General features: G+C 46.6%; 1 protein-coding gene across 1 annotated transcript; it reads right to left on the bottom strand.

Annotated features, from left to right (window-relative positions):
- Nucleotides 1-1,382: 1,382 nt before the first annotated feature.
- Nucleotides 1,383-7,387, bottom strand: LOC136593664 (jeltraxin-like). Its single transcript, XM_066588655.1, has 2 exons — nucleotides 7,333-7,387; nucleotides 1,383-1,969 (listed from the first exon to the last, which is right to left on the bottom strand). The coding sequence occupies exons 1-2, from the start codon at nucleotides 7,385-7,387 to the stop codon at nucleotides 1,383-1,385; spliced, it is 642 nt and encodes a 213-aa protein (XP_066444752.1).
- Between the last annotated feature and the right edge of the window lie 14,183 nt (nucleotides 7,388-21,570).

Raw genomic sequence — 21,570 nt, 5'->3', positions numbered from 1 at the left:
GATGGTCTCTTAAATATGCAGGCTGAAGATTAGCGAATAACATGAGACTCCTCCTTTTTGATGCCTTGATCACTATTGATTGCAATGGTCAATCACAGCTGTCCTTGTCATGTGATCACACAGGCCATAACGCTGTGCCCCCATGGTCACAGCACTGGGAATATACAACACTGGTGGCTAAGTACTGACTCACAGTGCTGTGTATTTACATCAGGGAATGCCAAATGGTTATGTTTGTGGCCTTAATAGTAATAGTGACCCCCTTAATGGCCCCAGTAAAAATAGTGAATCTTTTAGAGGTCCCAGTAATAGTAGTGACCCCCATACCAGAGGCGTAACTTGAAGCTGCTGGGCCCCAGTGCAAAATCTGTAACTGGCCCCCCAACTATAAAGCATCATTGATAACATTGGTTTGCAATATGGGGAAGATAGACTTTTTTAGGGCTCCTTGGCCCAGGTGCGACCGCACCCCCTATATGTACACCCTCTGCACCCCCTATATGTACACCCATGCCCAATATCATAGTGGCCCCAGTAGTAATAGTGACTCCCGCAGTGACCTCAGTAATAATGATGCCTCAGTTAGTGGCCACAGCTGTAATCATGATCCCCATATTGTCCCCAATAGTAATAGTATCCTCCAGCACCGCCGGACCAGAACTGTGAGCAAATGCGTGAATGGTTTGCGGGATTGTTGCCGGCCAGTTCACAGGTGGAAATTATTTTTTATTGGCCATTAATATGGCTAGTAAACATAAATACTAGCGGGGTAGAAACCCTAGCGCTGCCCCTCTGAGGTCCTGAAGAAGCAGCAGTCTCAGGGCGCCTCATGGTGGGAGTTCCCATGGATTGGCTGACTCTTGTGTATGATGCCTAGAGAGTTCTTACAGGGGTTTTATTTCAGGACAAAATAGAAAAAGGTTCTGCTGTAGCAAAGCAATCATTTATTAATTTTTGAACATGAGTATATAATAATAATAATAATAATAATAATCTTTATTTGTATAGCGCCAACTTATTCCGCAGCGCTTATATATAGACCAGTGTTCCCCAACTCCCGTCCTCAGGGACCCCCAACAGGTCATGTTTTCTGGATTTCCTCAGTATTGCACAGGTGATATCGTTATTGTCAGTGCTCAGACATTGCTACAGGCGTTCTCTCTATAGGATATCCTGAAAACCTGACCTGTTGGGGTCCCTGAGTACTGGAGCTGGGAAACACTGATATAGAAGAATCACAGATGAAGTATACACATGATATCAGTAGAGTGCCTACCACATATATCTAGTAATAAATGCAAATACTTCACATATAGTAATTAGCATATTGCATACAATGACAGTAGATTTTCAATTTCATTAGTTAATCATATAGAATTGCATTAATTTTCCAAGGCGATGACGCCCCCTTTGATCTCCTTAGCTCCATTTGTCCAGCTAAAGATATTTCCAGATACAGAAAGATAACTATTAGAAATGGTATCGGTGTCAAGAATGTAATCCCACATATTGACATCAGACATTTCACCAACAAAACACTGACTTGCCTGAAACCCACCACCAAAAGTGTCCTGGTCCTGCCCAAGGATGACACTCATCTGAGGTCCTATGGGGGATCTGCTTGTACTAACTCTTCTAGGGTAACGCTTGCCATTGATCCACAGTTGGAGCAGTCCGGTCTCGGAGTCCCAAGCAACACAAGTCTGTTTCCAGTCTAGAACCTCAGGATCCACCTCAAAAGTAAATTTTTCTTCATTTATGAAAACGCTACATAATTTTGGAGGCTGCAGACCAAAAAGGAAAGTGTTGTCTTTTCCAGGCGTGGCCAAGGAAAAAAGATCATGTACGCGTTGGAGGTCGCTATAGGAGCGCAGACATACGGTGAGTTGTTTTAAAGCTTGTTCCACAGCTGGCTTCAGAATCACATAGTCAGTGACTGATTCCTTAGGGAAAAGGAGGATATTTTGGCCTAGACCAAAGGATAGAAAATAAAGTTGCAGTAATAATATTAACTAATAACAATCATTATATCATAGCCAGCTAGAGAAACCACGTAATCTTGTAGATGTGATACCTTTTAATGGGTAACAAAAAATGGAATAGATCTGAAGAGGCATGAATATTTGACTAAGAGCCCGAGAGGTTCACACGCTTGCTATTACATCATGTATTTTTGTTAGCCGTTAAACGGTATTAAAAGGTATCATATCTACAAGACTACGTGGTTTCTCTTGCTGGGAACAAACACATTTTGCTCTACCGGCTAACACGGTACCAAACCTTTGTTTTCATTATACATAACCATCATATCCATATTTGTATTAAACCTTACCATCATTGATTGTATATATTAACCCACTAGCCCACCAGGATTCTCTTCTCCACAATTAAAGTGTTTGTACCACAATTACAAGTTATTCCCTACCCATAGGATAGGGGATAAATTGCTGATCGGTGGAAGTCTCACCACTGAGACATTTTTAAGTGGGGAGAAATAAGAAAAATGCTCACCCTTGCTACCCTGCTACTCCTAGCCACAAAGAACATATCCCCCAACCCAGGCCCACCCCGTACTGCTCTCTACCAACATGCCCCACCTGCCCCGTTCAAATGCACCCTATGTAACTTCCAATCTATATGCAACAAACTCCCAACTTTCCACGACCTCTTCACCACCAAACACGTTAACCTGTTCGCCCCCGCTGCATTGTCCTATGATGGCCTGCAGTTCTCCCACACCCCCAGATCAGCCGACCAGCGCAGCGGAGGAGAAAAAAGCGTAATTCTCTTGCCTTACTGTATCTTTCAGGTCATTCCCTCAGCTTCATCACTTACCTTCCAGTCATTTGAAGTCCGCACCCTGCGACTTTTCCACCCACTGACCCTGCGTGTCGCAGTTATTTACTGGCCCCCAGGTCAAACCCGCCTTTTCCTAGACCACTTCGCTGCCTGGATCCCCCACTTCGTATCCTGTGAAATCCCAACCATCATCCTCGGCAATTTCAACATCCCTACTAACAACCCAAGCCCCTCATCTGCCTCCCGGCTTTTAATGCTTACCTCCTCCTTCGGCCTATCACTAATCTCTGACTCCCCCACTCACAGAGATGTCAACACACTCAATCTAATCTTTCTCTGCCTCTCCCTTTGCTAACTCCCGCCTTCCACTCTCAGATCACAACCTCCTCTCTTTCTCCATCAGGCACCCTAGAATCCCCCCCCCCCCCGACCCTCCTATCTATAGCATCTCTAAGAACTTCCAGTCCATCCACACCAAACAGTTCACCGAGACCATTCAGTTCTCCCTGTCCCCTATCTCTCTCCTCACCTGCCCTAACCTGGCAGCCGAACACTACCATACCACCCTCAGCCGTGCCCTGGATGAAGCAGCACCACCCGTGACTTAAGCCATCAACTGCAGACCATGGCAACCTTGGCTCACGTACAAAACGTGCTTCATCTGGCAGTGCTCTAGGTGTGCCAAGCAGCTGTGGAGAAAATCAAAGCTGCCCGCAGACTTCCTGCACTTCAAATTCATGCTTATAACCTAGCCCTTCACCATGCCAAACAAGTTTATTTCATCTCCCTTGTCTGCTCACTATCCCACAACCCCAAACGACTCTTTGAGACCTTTCACTCCCTCCACAGCCCCTGCGAACAGGCCCCAGTGACAAAAAATTGACAACATCCGAAAAGAAATCTCCAAAAACTGCATGGCTAGCCCCGATTTCAGTCTCCTCAGCATTGCATCCAGCCCCACTCACTTTCTATGTTAAAACCAACGACAGAGGGAGAAGTCTTCAGGCTGCTTTCCGCTGCCTGCCCCACCACCTGCGCTAGCAATCCTCTCCCCTCTCACCTCCTCCAGTCCCTTTCCCCAGCTCTCATTACTTACCTCACCACAATCTGCAACCTCTCCCTAACCTCTGGCACCTTCCTCTCCTCATTTAAACACTCTATCATATCCCCTCTGCTTAAAAAAACAAGCCTTGACCTGACTGATGCTGCCAACTACCAACCTGTGTCAAACCTCCCCTTCATCTCTAAATTACTAGAACACCTGGTCAACTCCCATCTCACACGCTTTTTCTCTGACAACTCACTTCTTGAGCCCCTCCAGTCTGGTTTCCACTCTACATTTGACTGAAACTGCCCTCACAAAAGTATCAAATGACCTGATGACGGCAAAGTCGAGAGGTGACTACTTCCTACTAATCCTCCTTGACCTGTCTCCTTGACCATGACCTCCTTCATACTATGCTCCGCTCTATTGGTCTAAAGGACACTGCTCTCTCCTGGTTCTACTCCTACCTCTCTGACCACTACTTCAGCGTCTCCTTTGCTGGCTCTACCTCCTCTCCACTTCCTCTCACTGTCGGGGTACTCCAGGGCTCGGTCCTTGGTCCCCTTCTCTTCTCTATCTATACAGCCCTAATTGGACAAACCATTCACAAATGCGGACTCCAATATGATCTCTACGCTGATGACACCCAACTATGCACCTCTTCCCGTGAGATCTCTGAACCATTCCTCCAAAATATCACCGACTGTCTGACCGCTGTCTCTAATACTATGTCCTCCCTTTTTCTTAAACTTAACCTCTCTAAAACTAACCTCCTTGTCTTTCCGACTTCCAACCGACCTCCCCTCAACATCTCCATTCCAGTGTCTGGCATTATCATAACCCCCAGACAGCATGCCCACTGCCTTGGGGGTCACACTGGACTCTGACCTCTCCTTTATCCCCCTCCACACACACACACATCTAATCTCTGTCCCAAACATGTCACAGGCACTTCAGAAATATTGCTAAAATCTGGTCATTCCTCACCACGAACATGCTAAAAACAATCGTGGTCGCCCTCATCCACTCCTAACTCAACTACTGCAACTTGCTATTCATCAGCCTTCCCTGCACCAGGCTCACTCCACTTCAATCCATACTTAATGCGGCAACTAGGTTCATTTTTCTATCCAGCCGTTACTCAGACGCCTCTGCATTATGCCAGTTGCTGCACTGGCTGCCCATCCACTGCAGAACTAAATTTAAACTCCTCACCCACAAAGCTCTCCATGGTGCCGTGCCACCATACATCGCCCCCCTCCTGTCTGTACAGCACAAAACCCGCCGACTCTGATCCACTAACGCACTCAGACTAAACACCCCTGTAATACGAACCTCATATGCTCGCCTTCAGGAATTCACCAGAGCAGCGCGCATCCTCTGGAACGCTCTACCCCAAGGCATCCAGACAATTCCCGATGCACAAAATTTCAGACGCACCCTAAAAACGCACCTCTTCAGGGAAGCATACCAAATCCCCTGACCTAGTCCCCTGCTCATCTCTATATCTCCCCACACCTTCCACCCTGCCTATCACATATGACCTCTACCCCTGCACCTCCTTACCGCCCCACCCCATTTGCTTTCTACTAACTGATTTCCACTTGAAATCCCCTACTGCCTGTGTTCCCCATGCCTTGCTTGCCCACCCCTTGTACCTCCTGTACCACCCCCATCCCATTAGTTTCAAATTAGGTGTACCTCACATTGTAATTGTTGTATTGTTTGCATTTATCCCATTCTTGAAAGCGCTGCAGAATAAGTTGGCGCTATACAAATAAAGATTTTTTTTTGGGGGGGGGTTAGCTTTTACGGCGTCCACAATACAGTATCAATGTATCAATGACATATGACCTTTTTCTATGGGTCAGTGCGATTGGGGTGATACCAAATTGATATTGTTTTTATGATTTTCTATCTTTAAAAACTAAATACATTTTTTCCTTAAACAAAATTTGTTCTCCTTTGCTATATTTTGAGAACCAGAACTTTTTATTTTTTCATTAAATGGGCTGTGTGAGGGCTTGTTTTTGCAAAGTGAGCTGCAGTTATTATTAGTACTTTTTATTTTGGGAAACATATTGCTTTTTTATTTAAATATTTTGTCCTTTTTTACACCTTTCACTGTGTGGGTTAAATATTGTGATTTTTTAATAGTTCAGACTTTCTACAAACATGGTGAAACCAAATATGTATATTTTTTTTTAAATTGTTTCAATTTTATAAGGAAAGTGGGACTTTTTGGGGAACTTTTAACATTTAGTTTTACTGTTAGCCCCGAGACTATGGCTTTGATGGGCTGTGATAAGCTATGTGAAGTTAGTCTTGCTTTGTCCCATATATTCACTACTGTAGAAATTATAATTTTGAGTAATGCTCACGATTACCCTGTTTTATCCCTTCTTATCCCATAGTTTTTGTTATTTCTGTTTTATTAAAATGTATGTTGGAAAATGTTTAATAAAAATCTTTTTGAACCTAAAAAAAATAATTTTTAAATGTTTTAATACTTGTTGGGTCCCTAAAGGAGACTTGAACTTGCGATTGTTGATTGCTGTACTATATACTGCAATACCACAGTATTACAGTATATAGCAATTTTTGATGTTGCCTATCAAGTCTCACTAGGGGCAGGGTTTGATAGGCATCTATGCATGGCAGCCCTGGGAGCTTCTGACTTTTAAATGAGCTGCCAGTTTTGACTGCAGTATCTAAACAGTTATCTGCTGCAATCAGAGTTAACTTGGATCGCGCCAATTACCAGCGGCTGTCAGAAACAGCCGGTAGCCGCAGAATATGGAGTGGACTCAGCTCCCGAGCCTGCTTCATGAACTCTTCATTGCCGCCCAATGTATATTTACTTTTGATGGTCATGAAGGGCCTAATAACAGTTTTAATAGGTGTTGATAGACACTAGACTATAAGATGACCAGAGACTAGACTCTATATGGTTGATTAAGACTGCATAACTAGACTTTAGATACATAATAACAAGTCACAGAGAACTGGACATTACAAGGTATAGACTACACGGATGGATCAGATTGGACCGAGCAGAAGATGACAATATCATATAAGAAGTTCTTCTCATTTATACATTTGACTTTTTTTTTTCATTTTTGGGTGAAAATCCTCTTCAGCATCTTCAATCTTGTAAGACCTTGGGGCCTGAAATTGTCTTACCCTTTGGCAATGAATGCTAGCACCAATGCTATCTACTACACAGCTCTGATGGAGTGCTTTGTTAGCCAATGAGGTGGGAATCATAGAGAAGCTGCAGAGGTCTTCACCTCTAGACTTTATGGCCATTTTTGAGTAAAATGACAATGTTATAACATGGATCTAGAATGATGTAAGTGGAGATATATAGCGTCAGGATCACCATCGCTGTACTGAAGTGGCTCTGCTGTAGTTACTGTATTATGGCTGCACCCCCTCGCCAAGCACTTTATGGCTTACACAATGACTATCATAGCATATACACTGACCTGTCAGTGCAAAACATCCAGATAGAAGAACAAACAAGATGGAAAGGGTTTTCATTTTTCTGGGGAAAAAAATATTGAAATTAAATGTGTGTCTGGTGACTCAATACAATTTTTTTGTTTTAATAATATTAAAGTCCTATATATAACTTAAAGGGGTTGTCCAGGGACACTAAATATGTACACATACCTGCTGTGTTGGAGTTTTCAGTTCTGACACCAGGTCACATGGCATGGCTCCTCTCTTTTTTTGCCCACCACATCATCAAGGAGGCTTATCTTATGAACTGCAGCGCTTTCCCCCAAAATAAGCCCTAGCCTGATTTTTCTGAATGTTCGGAGAGGCTTGAAATATAAGCCCTATCCCAAATATAAATCTGAGCTGCATTACATAAAAAGGAATACATTATCTAGCAGGCTCAGTCAAGGTCCCTCCTGCTGCTTTCCAGAGCTCCAGCGCAGTTCCTGCAGTCCTAGGCCGCCGATACAAGATCACTTCCTGGTTATGGGATTCGTAAATTTCACCTCCGTGAAACGATGGCTCATATTGGTTCTTCAAGAGCTGCTCAGCCAATCAATGTAGCGCTCGATGAACCAATACAGCGGCTGTGATTGGCTCATCGAGCAAGGCATTGATTGGCTGAACAGTGCTCAAACAACCAGTCAGAGCCATCGCGATGTGGAGGTGAGATTTATGAATTGGCTCAGCCAATTGATGGAGAGAAGGGTGCAAGGCAGCAGGACTGTGGATGCACACCGGCGGGATGTCATGTGTGCCGCAATGTATACAAGACCTGGTTGTCAAGAACTTATAAAAATAATCAGACCGACTGCCTTTTATGCATCACTCAGTCTCTTCCAGGTTTTAAGCCATGCCCATGTCCAGGGAACACAAACACGGTTTTAATTGGCCCAGCTAGCCAATAGCGGGAGTCCTGGTGCAAGTGCACCAATTGCCCTGTAATTAAACAGCTCTGATCTCATTAGGGCTAGTAGTTCTGTGCCTCATTCACCACTTTCATAATAATTATCCAGGTAGAGAATTGACACAAAAGCAGATGAGGCCTGTGGGTACAACAGGCAAAAATTGTGGCCAATTGAGGGCTCAGTGTGACAAGCCAATGTTGGCCATGACCCTGCATGCAGTATTGTGCAGCACCATCAGATGCAGCACATACAATAATGGCATCTAGCACTGGGACCATGCTGGGACTTAAGGATAATAGTCGATGAAGGAGAAAGAAAAGTAAAACTTCCTGCACTCTTCTGTGTATACTCTAAGAAACACTAGTTTGATTCATGTTATTACATCCTGGAAGTTTACGCGTTTCAAGCTGTTAGTGTCAGTTCTTGTTCATGAGATGTCTGGGGATGCGAGAAGTTTTGCTTTTCTGTGTCCCTCATGCGCAGAGGCCACATTTCCTTGCTGGCTTGTTGTTTCTTTTCCTTTATCCATCAATATCTCTGGATCAAGGTCAACATGCACTGCGGTGAGCTGAATGCATTAATAGATTTCTACATGATATTAAAAACAGCATAAAAAATACATACCGTATATACCGGCGTATAAGGCGACGGGGCGTATAAGACGACCCCCCAACTGTCACCTTATACGCCGGTATTCAGTGGAGAAAAAAAAAAAATTTTATTACTCACCTCCCACGGCGTTCTGTCGCGCTCCGGCAGGATGTCGCTCGCTCCGGCAGGCTGTCGCTCGCTCCTCGTCCCCGCCGCAGCATAGCTTTCTGAATGTGGGGCTTGAAATCCCCGCTTCCAGAAAGCTAATACACACGCCGGCAGCCATGACATCATTGAATGGCTGTGATTGGCTAAAGCACACGTGGCTTCAGCCAATCACACTATTCAATGACATGATTGAATGGGTGTGATTGCTAACACGTGCGCCTTCAGCCAATCACAGCCATTCAATGATGTCATTGAATAGTGTGATTGGCTGAAGCCAAGTGTGCTTTAGTCAATCACAGCCATTCAATGCTGTCATGGCTGCCGGCGTGTGTATTAGCTTTCTGGAAGCGGGGATTTCAAGCCCCGCATTCAGAAAGCTATGCTGCGGCGGGGACGAGGAGCGAGCGACAGCCTGCCGGAGCGAGCGACATCCTGCCGGAGCGCGACAGAACGCCGTGGGAGGTGAGTAATAAAATTTTTTTTTTTTACACTTTTTTTTTTTGTATTACCGGCGCATAAGACGACCCCCGACTGCAGAGCAGATTTTTCGGGGTTCAAAAGTCGTCTTATACGCCGGTATATACGGTATTTGTATTGGCCAATTTACCTTTCCTTCAATCCGAAAACGACCTTTATAGGTGACTGTAAGAAGAAGTCAACTTTAGTCAACATTTCACAATATTTCTAGAAGATTCAAACAGGAATAAAATGCAAAAAAGAAGAATCATGAAGGAAATGTGGTGCAAGAAAATGAACTATTCTGTGCAAGTATGTTATATTTCTAAGAATTTTTTGCTTTTTTTAAATTTTCAATGTCACAATCTGTATTTTTTTTTTAATCTTAAAATTCTGCAGTTTTCACACTGACCACTCAGCGTAGTAGTCTGATACTTCCTGTTCTGTAGAGAAAACCTCTCAGCAGTCCTCTCAGTATCATCACAGACAGGATTATAAGGAAAGACAACACCTAAATATAGATTACACATGATCCACCATTCACGATGGATGATGGTCACAGCTCACCTCCTCTCCCTCCCTGTACACCTACACATGTCATAGAGCATGCCCAGAACACTCTCCTATAAAAGTCAATGGGTCCTCTCTAGTCCATTGTCTCCTATGACCCATGAGGCTGCTGTATAGTATCTCTATAATTTGGGTTTACTTCTGCTGAGGCCCCCATGGTCATGCACAGACAACAGAGTAAAAAATCTACAATCACAAAATAAAAACAGATTAGAACAATAAAAATGTTTCACTTTCTGGTTTTAATTAGTTGATAATGTATCACTATTAGAGATGAGCGAACGTGTTCTTCCGAGCTTGATATTCGTGCGAATATTAGGGTGTTCGGGATGTTCGTTATTCGTAACGAACACCATGCGGTGTTCTGGTTATTTTCACTTCCTTCCCTGAGACGTTAGCGCGCTTTTCTGGCCAATTGAAAGACAGGGAAGGCATTACAACTTCCCCCTGTGACGTTCAAGCCCTATACCACCCCCCTGCTGTGAGTGGCTGGGAAGATCAGGTGTCACCCGAACATAAAAGTCGGCCCCTCCCGCGGTTCGCCTCAGATGCCGCGTGAGTTAGATGAGGGACAGTGCTGTTTGTACCGGAGCTGCTGTAGGGAAAGAATTGGTAGTTAGTGTAGGCTTCAAGACCCCCCAAAGGTCCTTATTAGGGCCACTGATAGCTGTGTGTTGGCTGCTGTTAGCAGTGGCAATTTTTTTTTTCTCAAAATCGCCTCTGCAGACCGTTGCACCTGGCATTAGGGACAGAAGTGCTGCATAGGCAGGGAGAGTGTTAGGAGTGAGTGTAGCCTTCAAGAACCTCAACGGTCCTTTCTAGGGCCATATTTATCCGTGTGCAGTACTGTCCAGGCTGCTGTTAGCTGTGCTGCATTTTTTTTGCTTCTCAAAATCGCTTCTGCAGAGCATTGCACCCTCCATTGATACTGCAGGGAAAGAATTGTATAGGCAGGGCCACAACACAGTTATTATTCATAGAATATACGCAGTGCTGCCTTTTGCTTGTAAAACAAGTGAAAATAATTCTATTTGTCCGGCCTCTGTCCGTCCTAAGGGCGGTGGACACGTGTCGGCTGCGTGTGACACCTTTAAAAATCATACGCACCCAGCTACGTTTTACTCCTGGCTTCGCCATTTGCTTTCCTTAATTGGGAAAAAAAAAAACCTGCTCTGCCAAAGTGAATAACTCTGCTACCCTCACGTTCTGTGACACATTAGCAGGGACACAGCACAGTTATTAAACTTCTCATGTTCATAGAATATACGCAGTGCTGCCTTTTGGTGCCAAAAAACGGAAAATAATTCTATTTGTCCGGCCTCTGTCCGTCCTAAGGGCGGTGGACACGTGTCGGCTGCGTGTGACACCTTTAAAAATCATACGCACCCAGCTACGTTTTACTCCTGGCTTCGCCATTTGCTTTCCTTAATTGGGAAAAAAAATACCTGCTCTGCCACAGTTAATAACTCTGCTACCCTCACGTTCTGTGACACATTAGCAGGGACACAGCACAGTTATTAAACTTCTCATGTTCATAGAATATACGCAGTGCTGCCTTTTGGTGCCAAAAAACGGAAAATAATTCTATTTGTCCGGCCTCTGTCCGTCCTAAGGGCGGTGGACACGTGTCGGCTGCGTGTGACACCTTTAAAAATCATACGCACCCAGCTACGTTTTACTCCTGGCTTCGCCATTTGCTTTCCTTAATTGGGAAAAAAAATACCTGCTCTGCCACAGTTAATAACTCTGCTACCCTCACGTTCTGTGACACAATAGCAGGGACACAGCACAGTTATTAAACTTAGATTATTCATTCACTAGAGGCAGTGGGGCCTTTCGTTTTCAAAAAAGGGAAAAAATTATATTTGGCCTGCAGTCGTGCGCCAATTTATTTCCTGCCTGTGAAATCAAATCACTGGTAATACAGCATGCTGAGGGGTAGGGGTAGGCCTAGAGGATGTCTAGGCCGAATCCTCTGTCTGCTGCTCCTCCTTCCTCCCAGCCTCCTCACTCCACTACAATAACACCTGCTCAGGAGCGGGAGCACTCCCAGGAACTGTTCTCGGGCCCCTGCTTAGATTGGGCAGCAGCGGTTCCTCTCCCACAAGAGGAGTTTATCGTCACTGATGCCCAACCATTCGAAAGTTCCCGGGGTCCGGGGGAAGAGGCTGGGGACTTCCGCCAACTGTCTCAACAACTTTCTGTGGGTGAGGAGGACGATGACGATCAGACACAGTTGTCTTGCAGTGAGGGAGCAGCGCACAGAGGATTCGGAGGAAGAGCAGCAGGACGATGAGGTGACTGACCCCACCTGGTGTGCAACGCTTACTCAGGAGGACAGGTCTTCAGAGGGGGAGTCAAGGGCATCAGCAGGGCAGGTTGCAAGAGGCAGTGCGGTGGCCAGGGGTAGAGGCAGGGCCAGACCGAATAATCCACCAACTGTTTCCCAAAGGGCCCCCTCGTGCCATGCCACCCTGCAGAGGCCGAGGTGCTCTAAGGTCTGGCAGTTTTTCACAGAGACGCCTGACGACCGACGAACAGTGGTGTGCAACCTTTGTCGCGCAAAGCTCAGCCGGGGAGCCAACACCAACAGCCTCACCACCACCACCATGCGCAGACATATGATGGCCAAGCACCCCGCAAGGTGGGACGAAGGCCGTTCAGCGCCTCCGGTTTGCACCCCTGCCTCTCCCCCTGTGCCCCAACCTGCCACTGAGATGCAACCCCCCTCTCAGGACACAGGCACTACCGTCTCCTGGCCTGCACCCACACCCTCACCTCCGCTGTCTTCGGCCCCATCCAGCAGTGTAGCTCAGCGCAGCGTCCAGCCGTCGCTTGCGCAACTGTTGGAGCGCAAGCGCAAGTACGCCGCCACGCACCCGCACGCTCAAACGTTAACCGTCCGCATAGCAAAATTCATCAGCCTTGAGATGCTGCCGTATAGGGTTGTGGAAACGGAGTCCTTCAAAAGTATCATGGAGGCGGCGGCCCCGCGCTACTCAGTTCCCAGTCGCCACTACTTTTCCCGATGTGCCGTCCCAGCCCTGCACGACCACGTCTCCCGCAACATTGTACGCGCCCTCACCAATGCGGTTACTGCCACGGTCCACTTAACTACGGACACGTGGACAAGCACAGGCGGGCAGGGCCACTACATCTCCCTGACGGCACATTGGGTGAATTTAGTGGAGGCTGGGACAGAGTCAGAGCCCGGGACTGCTCACGTCCTACCCACCCCCAGAATTGCGGGCCCCAGCTCTGTGGTGGTATCTGCGGAGGTGTATGCTTCCTCCACTAAAGCACCCTCCTCCTCCTCCTCCTCCTCTGTCTCGCAATCAAGATGTGTTAGCAGCAGCATGTCACCAGCAGTCGGTGTCGCGCGGTGTGGCAGCACAGCGGTGGGCAAGCGTCAGCAGGCCGTGCTGAAACTACTCAGCTTAGGCGATAAGAGGCACACGGCCCACGAACTGCTGCAGGGTCTGACACAGCAGACCGACCGCTGGCTTGCGCCGCTGAGCCTCCAACCGGGCATGGTCGTGTGTGACAACGGCCGTAACCTGGTGGCGGCTCTGCAGCTCGGCAGCCTCACGCACGTGCCATGCCTGGCCCACGTCTTTAATTTGGTGGTTCAGCGCTTTCTGAAAAGCTACCCACGCTTGTCCGACCTGCTCGTAAAGGCGCGCCGGCTCTGCGCACATTTTCGCAAGTCCCACACGGACGCTGCCACCCTGCGCACCCTGCAACATCACTTTAAGCTGCCAGTGCACCGACTGCTGTGCGACGTGCCCACACGGTGGAACTCTACGCTCCACATGTTGGCCAGGCTCTATGAACAATGTAGAGCTATAGTCGAATACCAACTCCAACATGGGCGACGCAGTGGGAGTCAGCCTCCTCAATTCCTTTCAGAAGAGTGGGCCTGGTTGGCAGACATCTGCCATGTCCTTGGTAATTTTGAGGAGTCTACCCAGGTGGTGAGCGGCGATGCTACAATCATTAGCGTCACCATTCCTCTGCTATGCATCTTGAGAAATTCCCTGCAAACCATAAAGGCAGCTGCTTTGCGCTCGGAAACGGGGGCGGGGGAAGACAGTATGCCGCTGGATAGTCAGGGCACCCTCCTGTCTATTTCTCAGCGCGTACAGGAGGAGGAGGAGGAGGAGCATGAGGAGGATGAGGAGGAGGGGGAAGAGACAGCTTGGGCCGCTGCTGACGGTACACCGGCTGATTGCCTGTCATCCTTTCAGCGTGTATGGCCTGAGGAGGAGGAGGATCCTGAAAGTGATCTTCCTAGTGAAGACAGCCATGTGTTGCGTACAGGTACCCTGGCACACATGGCTGACTTCATGTTAGGATGCCTTTCTCGTGACCCTCGCGTTGCACGCATTCTGGCCACGACGGATTACTGGGTGTACACACTGCTCGATCCACGGTATAAGGAGAACCTGCCCACTCTGATTCCCGAAGAGGAAAGGGGTTCGAGAGTGTTGCTATACCACAGGACCCTTGCGGACAAGCTGATGGTAAAATTCCCAGCCGACAGCGCTAGTGGCAGAAGGCGCAGTACCGAGGGCAAGGTAGCAGGGGATGTGCGTAGATCGAGCAGCATGTACATCCCAGGCAGTGCAACAGTCTTTAAGGGCCTGGCCAGCTTTATGGCTCCCCACCAAGACTGTGTCACCGCTCCCCAGTCACGGCTGAGTCGGCGGGAGCACTGTAAAAGGATGGTGAGGGAGTACGTAGCGGATCGCACGACCATCCTTGGTGACGCCTCTGCCCCCTACAACTACTGGGTGTCGAAGCTGGACACGTGGCCTGAACTAGCGCTGTATGCCCTGGAGGTGCTTGCTTGTCCTGCGGCTAGCGTCTTGTCGGAGAGGGTGTTTAGTGCGGCTGGGGGAATCATCACCGATAAGCGTAGCCGCTTGTCAACCGACAGTGCCGACAGGCTAACACTCATCAAGATGAACAAAGGCTGGATTTCCCCAGACTTCTGTTCTCCACCAGCGGACAGCAGCAATACGTAAGCAATACGTAGGCTGCACCCGCGGATGGAAGCTACGTTCTCTCTCACCATCCAAAACGGGGACATTTCTGCTTCATCAATCTGTGTCTAATATTCCTCCTCCTCCTCCTGCTCCTCCTCCTGAAACCTCACGTAATCACGCTGAACGGGCAATTTTTCTTAGGGCCACAAGGCTCACTCAAATAATTTTTCTGAACAATTTTTATAAGTTTCAATGCGCTTAAAAGCGTTGGAACTTTAACTTGAACCAATTTTTCGTTACACTGGGCTGCCTCCAGGCCTAGTTACCACTTAAGCCACATTAACCAAAGCGATTCACCTGCCATCTTGGTTGGGCATGGCCAATTTTTACTGAGGTACATTAGTACTGTTGGTACACCAAATTTTTGGGGCCCTCACCTACAGTGTAATCATAGCAATTTGTATGTTCTTCGCCTGCACTCATGGTACAGAAAGGTGTGTGGGGTTGGCCTACACTTTAGCTACATAAATGTAACTTGGGCCTTGGCTATACTAAGGCTACTGAAATGGAACTAAGACTGCGCTCCCGCTATACTGCTGCTTCGGAATTGTTACTGGGGCCTGTCTTGAGTGCTACTATTGCTGACATGGAACGAAGACTGCGCTCCCGCTATACTGCTGCTTCGGAATTGTTACTGGGGCCTGTCTTGAGTGCTACTATTGCTGACATGGAGCGAAGACTGCGCTCCCGCTATACTGCTGCTTCGGAATTGTTACTGGGGCCTGTCTTGAGTGCTACTTTTGCTGACATGGAACGAAGACTGCGCTCCCGCTATACTGCTGCTTTGGAATTGTTACTGGGGCCTGTCTTGAGTGCTACTATTGCTGACATGGAACGAAGACTGCGCTCCCGCTATACTGCTGCTTCGGAATTGTTACTGGGGCCTGTCTTGAGTGCTACTATTGCTGACATGGAACGAAGACTGCGCTCCCGCTATACTGCTGCTAGTGATATGTTAGTGGGGCCTGTCTTGAGTGCTACTATTGCTGACATGGAACGAAGACTGCGCTCCCGCTATACTGCTGCTAGTGATATGTTAGTGGGGCCTGTCCTAATGCTACGGCTGAAATGTTACGAATTCTGGCCTCTGCCTATACCGCTGCTAATGGTATGTCTCTGGGGTGTGGAAACAGAGGCTTCCCAAAGACATGATGGCGGCGAGGCCATTTCCCACCAACGCGGTTACTGTAAAGGTGCATATAACCACGGACACGTGGAGAGGACACGTAGTGCCTCAAAAACATCCCCCTCCTCCTCCAACAGGGAAAACATTCTTGGCAAATGTCTTTGCATTGGTTCGTCTGGTGGCAGTCCAAGAATTTCACCTTTACCGACACAACGAGAGCCCCCACACCATCCCCCCGCCACGGCCCACTTAATCCTGGCCGCATTCCGAAAACCAACAAAATACAACCGTGCTACTAGGTCCGCAGTCACCACCACATTACCACCAACGCGGTTACTGTAAAGGTGCATATAACCACGGACACGTGGAGAGGACACGTAGTGCCTCAAAAACATCCCCCTCCTCCTCCAACAGGGAAAACATTCTTGGCAAATGTCTTTGCATTGGTTCGTCTGGTGGCAGTCCAAGAATTTCACCTTTACCGACACAACGAGAGCCCCCACACCATCCCCCCGCCACGGCCCACTTAATCCTGGCCGCATTCCGAAAACCAACAAAATACAACCGTGCTACTAGGTCCTCAGTCACCACCACATTACCACCAACGCGGTTACTGTTAAGGTACATATTACCAGTCTGACTGGGGCATGCAGACACCTTGACAGAATGAATAGTGTGTGGCACATAGGTTCCCCATTGCTATGCCCACGTGTGCAGCTCCTGATGGCGGTGGCACAGGATTCTATTTCTCATTGCTTCTGTACAGCATTGTGGGCTATCGCCCCGCCCCTTTTAAAGAGGGCCGCTGCCTAGCCATGCCAACCCTCTGCAGTGTGTGCCTGCGGTTCCTCCTCATGGCAGACACACTTCTAAATAGACATGAGTGTGGCGTGGCATGAGGGCAGCTGAAGGCTGCGCAGGGACACTTTGGTGTGCGCTGTGGGGGGGAGGGGGGGGCGGTTGGGCAGCATGTAACCCAGGAGAAGTGGCAGCGGAGTGTCATCCAGGCAGTGATTGTGCTTTGTTGTAGCTAGTGTGGTGCTTAGCAAAGGTATGCCATGCTAATGAGGGCTTTTCAGAAGTAAAAGTTGTTGGGAGGGGGGGGGGCCCACTCTTGCCGGTATTGTGGCTTAATAGTGGGACCTGTGAACTTGAGATGCAGCCCAACATGTAGCCCCTCGCCTGCCCTATCCGTTTCTGTGTCATTCCCATCACTTTCTTGAATTGCCCAGATTTTCACACATGAAAACCTTAGCGAGCATCGGCGAAATACAAAAATGCTCTGGTCGCCCATTGACTTCAATGGGGTTCGTTGTTCGAAACGAACCCTCGAGCATCGCGGGAAGTTCGTTCCGAATAACAAACACCCGAACGTTTTGGTGTTCGCTCATCTCTAATCACTATGTATCATATACCCCATGATACTACACATAATGTATCACTATTATACACTACATAATATACTACTATCTACATAACACACTACTTCCATACACCACACCACATAATATATCACTATCATACATTACATAATACACCACAAAATACACATAATATCGTACAGCACGTAATGCACCACATAATATATCATTATCATATACCTCTAAATAGATCACACTATGATGCACCACTTAATACACAATATAATATATCATTATCATACACCACACAATGTATCACTATCATGCACCACACAATATATCACTATCATACACCACACAATATATCACTATCATACACCACATAATACACTACATAATATATCACTATCATACACCACATCATATATCCCTATCATACACCACATCATATATCCCTATCATACACGACATTATATATAATTATCATACACCACATAATATATCACTATCATACACCCCTCATAATATATCAATATATAACTATCATACACCACAAAATATATAATTATCATACACCACATAATACTCCAGATAATATATGATTGTCATACCCCACATAATATACACATAATATATCACTGGGGTGAGTTAAGCACCATAAAAAATACAATACATATTTGTATTGGCCAGTTTACCTTGCCTTTAATCTGAAAATTACCTTTATATGGATCGCTATATGTTTATTCTTGCTGTTCCAAATTGATTTTTAGTGTTGGAGCTGCTGGAAGAATTACAAGTCACACGGCATTTGTGCAATCTACTAAAATTCCTTCAGTCATCTAACAGTCAGGAGTATTTATAGCAATCACACAAAGAACAAACTTAAGTGTCGCCTCATCCCTGAATATTCATAACTTCCTACAAAACTATTCACACTAGCTCATACACCCGACTCCGCCCAAGTTAATTTGGTACTGATGCTTACCTGTTTGCACGAAAAATGTTATGAAGTTGTGGTCACTTCAGAGAAAGAGAGGAATAAAATATGTATACACAGAGGAGCGTTGGATTCTCCTCAGACTGCATGTACTGATGTCCCTCTGCAGAATGTGCCCCCCCTCCCACTCTCCTCACTTTGTACACTTAAAGGTAACACCGCTTTTTATTCAAATATACCCCCAGACAGGAGGTTGTAGCTCCTTCTTGGGTTAACCAAAAAATAGGCACAATTGCAAAACACTCTACTGTATTGCTATGAGAACACAAAAATGGATCCACATATAGAGCTTAGAGTAATTAAAATAGATGAACTTTATTACAAAACAAAATAGTAGTTAAAAACATGTATATATTGTGGGAGAAAAGGAGTATCTGGACTGCAGGAGCAGGACTTAAACAATAGAATAAAATTATATTAATGGTGTAACTAGGATAGCAATAAATACAATAGCTTAAAACCAGTACACCATAAAAAATACAATACATATGTGTATTGGCCAATTTACCTTGCCTTTAATCCGAAAACGACCTTTATAGGTGACTGTAAGATAAAGAAGTGAACTTTAGTCCAACATTTCACAATATCTCTATAAGATTCAAACAGGAATAACATGCAAATAAGGAAGAATCATGAAGGAAATGTGTCATCAGAAAATGAACTATTGTGTGCAGCAAGTATTGTTGTTAAATGTATAAGAAAATATATCACTACGAGCGAAAATATATCACTTGATGCTCGTTCGAGTTTTAGGGTGTTCAAGATGCTCGTTACTCGAGACGAGCACCACGCGGTGTTCGAGTCAGTTCTATTTCCTTCCCTGAAAAATTTGCGCCTTTTTCTGTCCAATAGAAACGCAGAGAAGGCATTACAACTTCCTCCTGTGACGTTCCAGCCCTATCCCACCCCCCTGCAGTGAGTGGCTGGAGAGATCAAGTGACCGCCGAGTATATAAAGTGGCGCCGCCCGCGGCTCGCCACAGATGCACGCTGGCAGAGATTAGGGAGAGTGCTGCTGCTGCTGGTATAGGGATAGTGTTAGCCTCTACAAGAACCCCAACGGTCCTTCTTAGGGCCACAGCTCACCTAGTGCACTACTGTTGTGGCTGCTTGAAGCAGTTTTGCCCTTTTTTTTTTTTTTGTATATCGGGCGTGCAGCCCCATTACAGCTATAGTGTTCTCAGGCTGCAGTCTGTACTACGTAGTATAGGGGAAGTATTGGAGAGGCAGGGACAGTGGTAGTGTGGAATCCTGTCTACAACAATCCCAATGCTCCTTCTTAGGGCTACCTGTGCATTTAACTCCGTGGTTGCTGGGAGTTGTAGTACCTCAGCATTGCACAGCAAGGCCTGAGTTCAGCCTTCAGTTACATTTTTTGCTGGGGGCAGTTAGTGTAACGTAAGCGCTCTCTGCCTCCAAGTGCATGCCAAGAAAGCACTAATTGTTTTCACCGCTCTGTGTTACCAGTCGGTTGCCGGCGCAGTGTACGGTGCCAGACAGCCATAGAGGGAGAGTCCAATACACGCTCCATTGCCTGCATTGCATTGGAAAAAACTATTTTAAAAAAGAAATCCTTTTTACAGCTGCTTGTAACCCAGTGCACATTACTGCGTGGCCTGTGGGACTTCAGGTGCATCACAACTGCATACTGCACAGCTAGTCCTGCTTGCATCCTTCCTTATAATTTATCTCTGGCTTCATTTTGCATTGTATAACCGCTGTCAGCCACCAACTGCGCGGCAATAATTCACAAAAAATTTTACACCGCTCAGTGTCTGCTCGATTCTTAATCCATGGTACTGGGGTATGTCTATGCTGCAAGTACTGAAATGTTACAAATGCTGTGCTCTCCCTATACGGCTGCAAGGGAAATGTGAATCTGCTGCTTTGTCCATACTGCTTCTACGTAAATGTTACTGGGGCCTGTCTATACTGCTACTACTGAAATGTTACAAATACTGTGCTCTCCCTATACTGCTGCAAGGGAAATGTGAATCTGCTGCTTTGTCCATACTGCTTCTACGTAAATGTTACTGGGGTCTGTCTATACTGCAAGTACTGAAATGTTACAAATGCTGTGCTTTCCCTACACTGCTGCTACGGAAATGTTAAAGGGGTCTGTCTATTCTGTTACTACTACTGAAATGTTACTGGGGTCTGTCTGCACTGCTGGAGCTGAAATGTTACTGGGGCCTGTCCCTACTGATACTACTGAAATGTTACTGGGGTCTGTCTATACTGCTGCAAATGAAATGTTACTGGGGTCTGCCCATACTGTTACCACTGAAATGTTACTAATTCTGGACTCTGCTGATATACTGCTGCTAGTGCTATGTTGCAGGGTTGTGGAAACGGAGGCTTCCCAAAGAGATGATGGTGGTCCCCAGGCGCGACAACTGGGAAGGTGCATATAACCACGGACATGTGGACAGGACACGTATTGCCTCAAAAACATCCCCCTCCTCCTCCAAAATGAAAACATTCTTGGCAAATGCTTTTGCAGTGGTCCGTCTGGCGGCAGTCCAAGAATTTCACCTTAAACGACACAATAAGAAAGCCCACCACCACCCCGCCACGGCCCACTTAATCCTGGCTACATTCCGAAAACCAACTAAATAAAACCGCGGTAATAGGTCCACAGTCGCAACCACTTTCCCACCAACACAGTTACTGGTAAGATGCATATAACCACGGACAAGTGGACAAGACATGTACTGCCTCAAAAACATCCCCCTCCTCCTCCTCCAACAATGAAAACATTCTTGGCAAATGCTTTCGCAGTGGTCCGTCTGGCGGCAGTCCAAGAATTTCACCTTAAACGACACAATAAGAAAGCCCCCCACCACCACAGCCCACTTAATTCTGGCCACATTCCAAAAACCAACTAAATAAAACCGCGGTAGTAGTCTGTTATCCCTAGCTGAAGCTTTCAGCCGACTGGTAGAGCAATGGTGGCTTCCAACTTCTTGGTACTGCTAAGTCCGAAGATAAACGTACA

This window comes from Eleutherodactylus coqui, unplaced genomic scaffold (genome assembly GCF_035609145.1).
Source record: "Eleutherodactylus coqui strain aEleCoq1 unplaced genomic scaffold, aEleCoq1.hap1 HAP1_SCAFFOLD_34, whole genome shotgun sequence".
Taxonomy (NCBI): Eukaryota; Metazoa; Chordata; class Amphibia; order Anura; family Eleutherodactylidae; genus Eleutherodactylus; species Eleutherodactylus coqui.
This window is presented reverse-complemented; position numbering and strand designations above follow the sequence as displayed.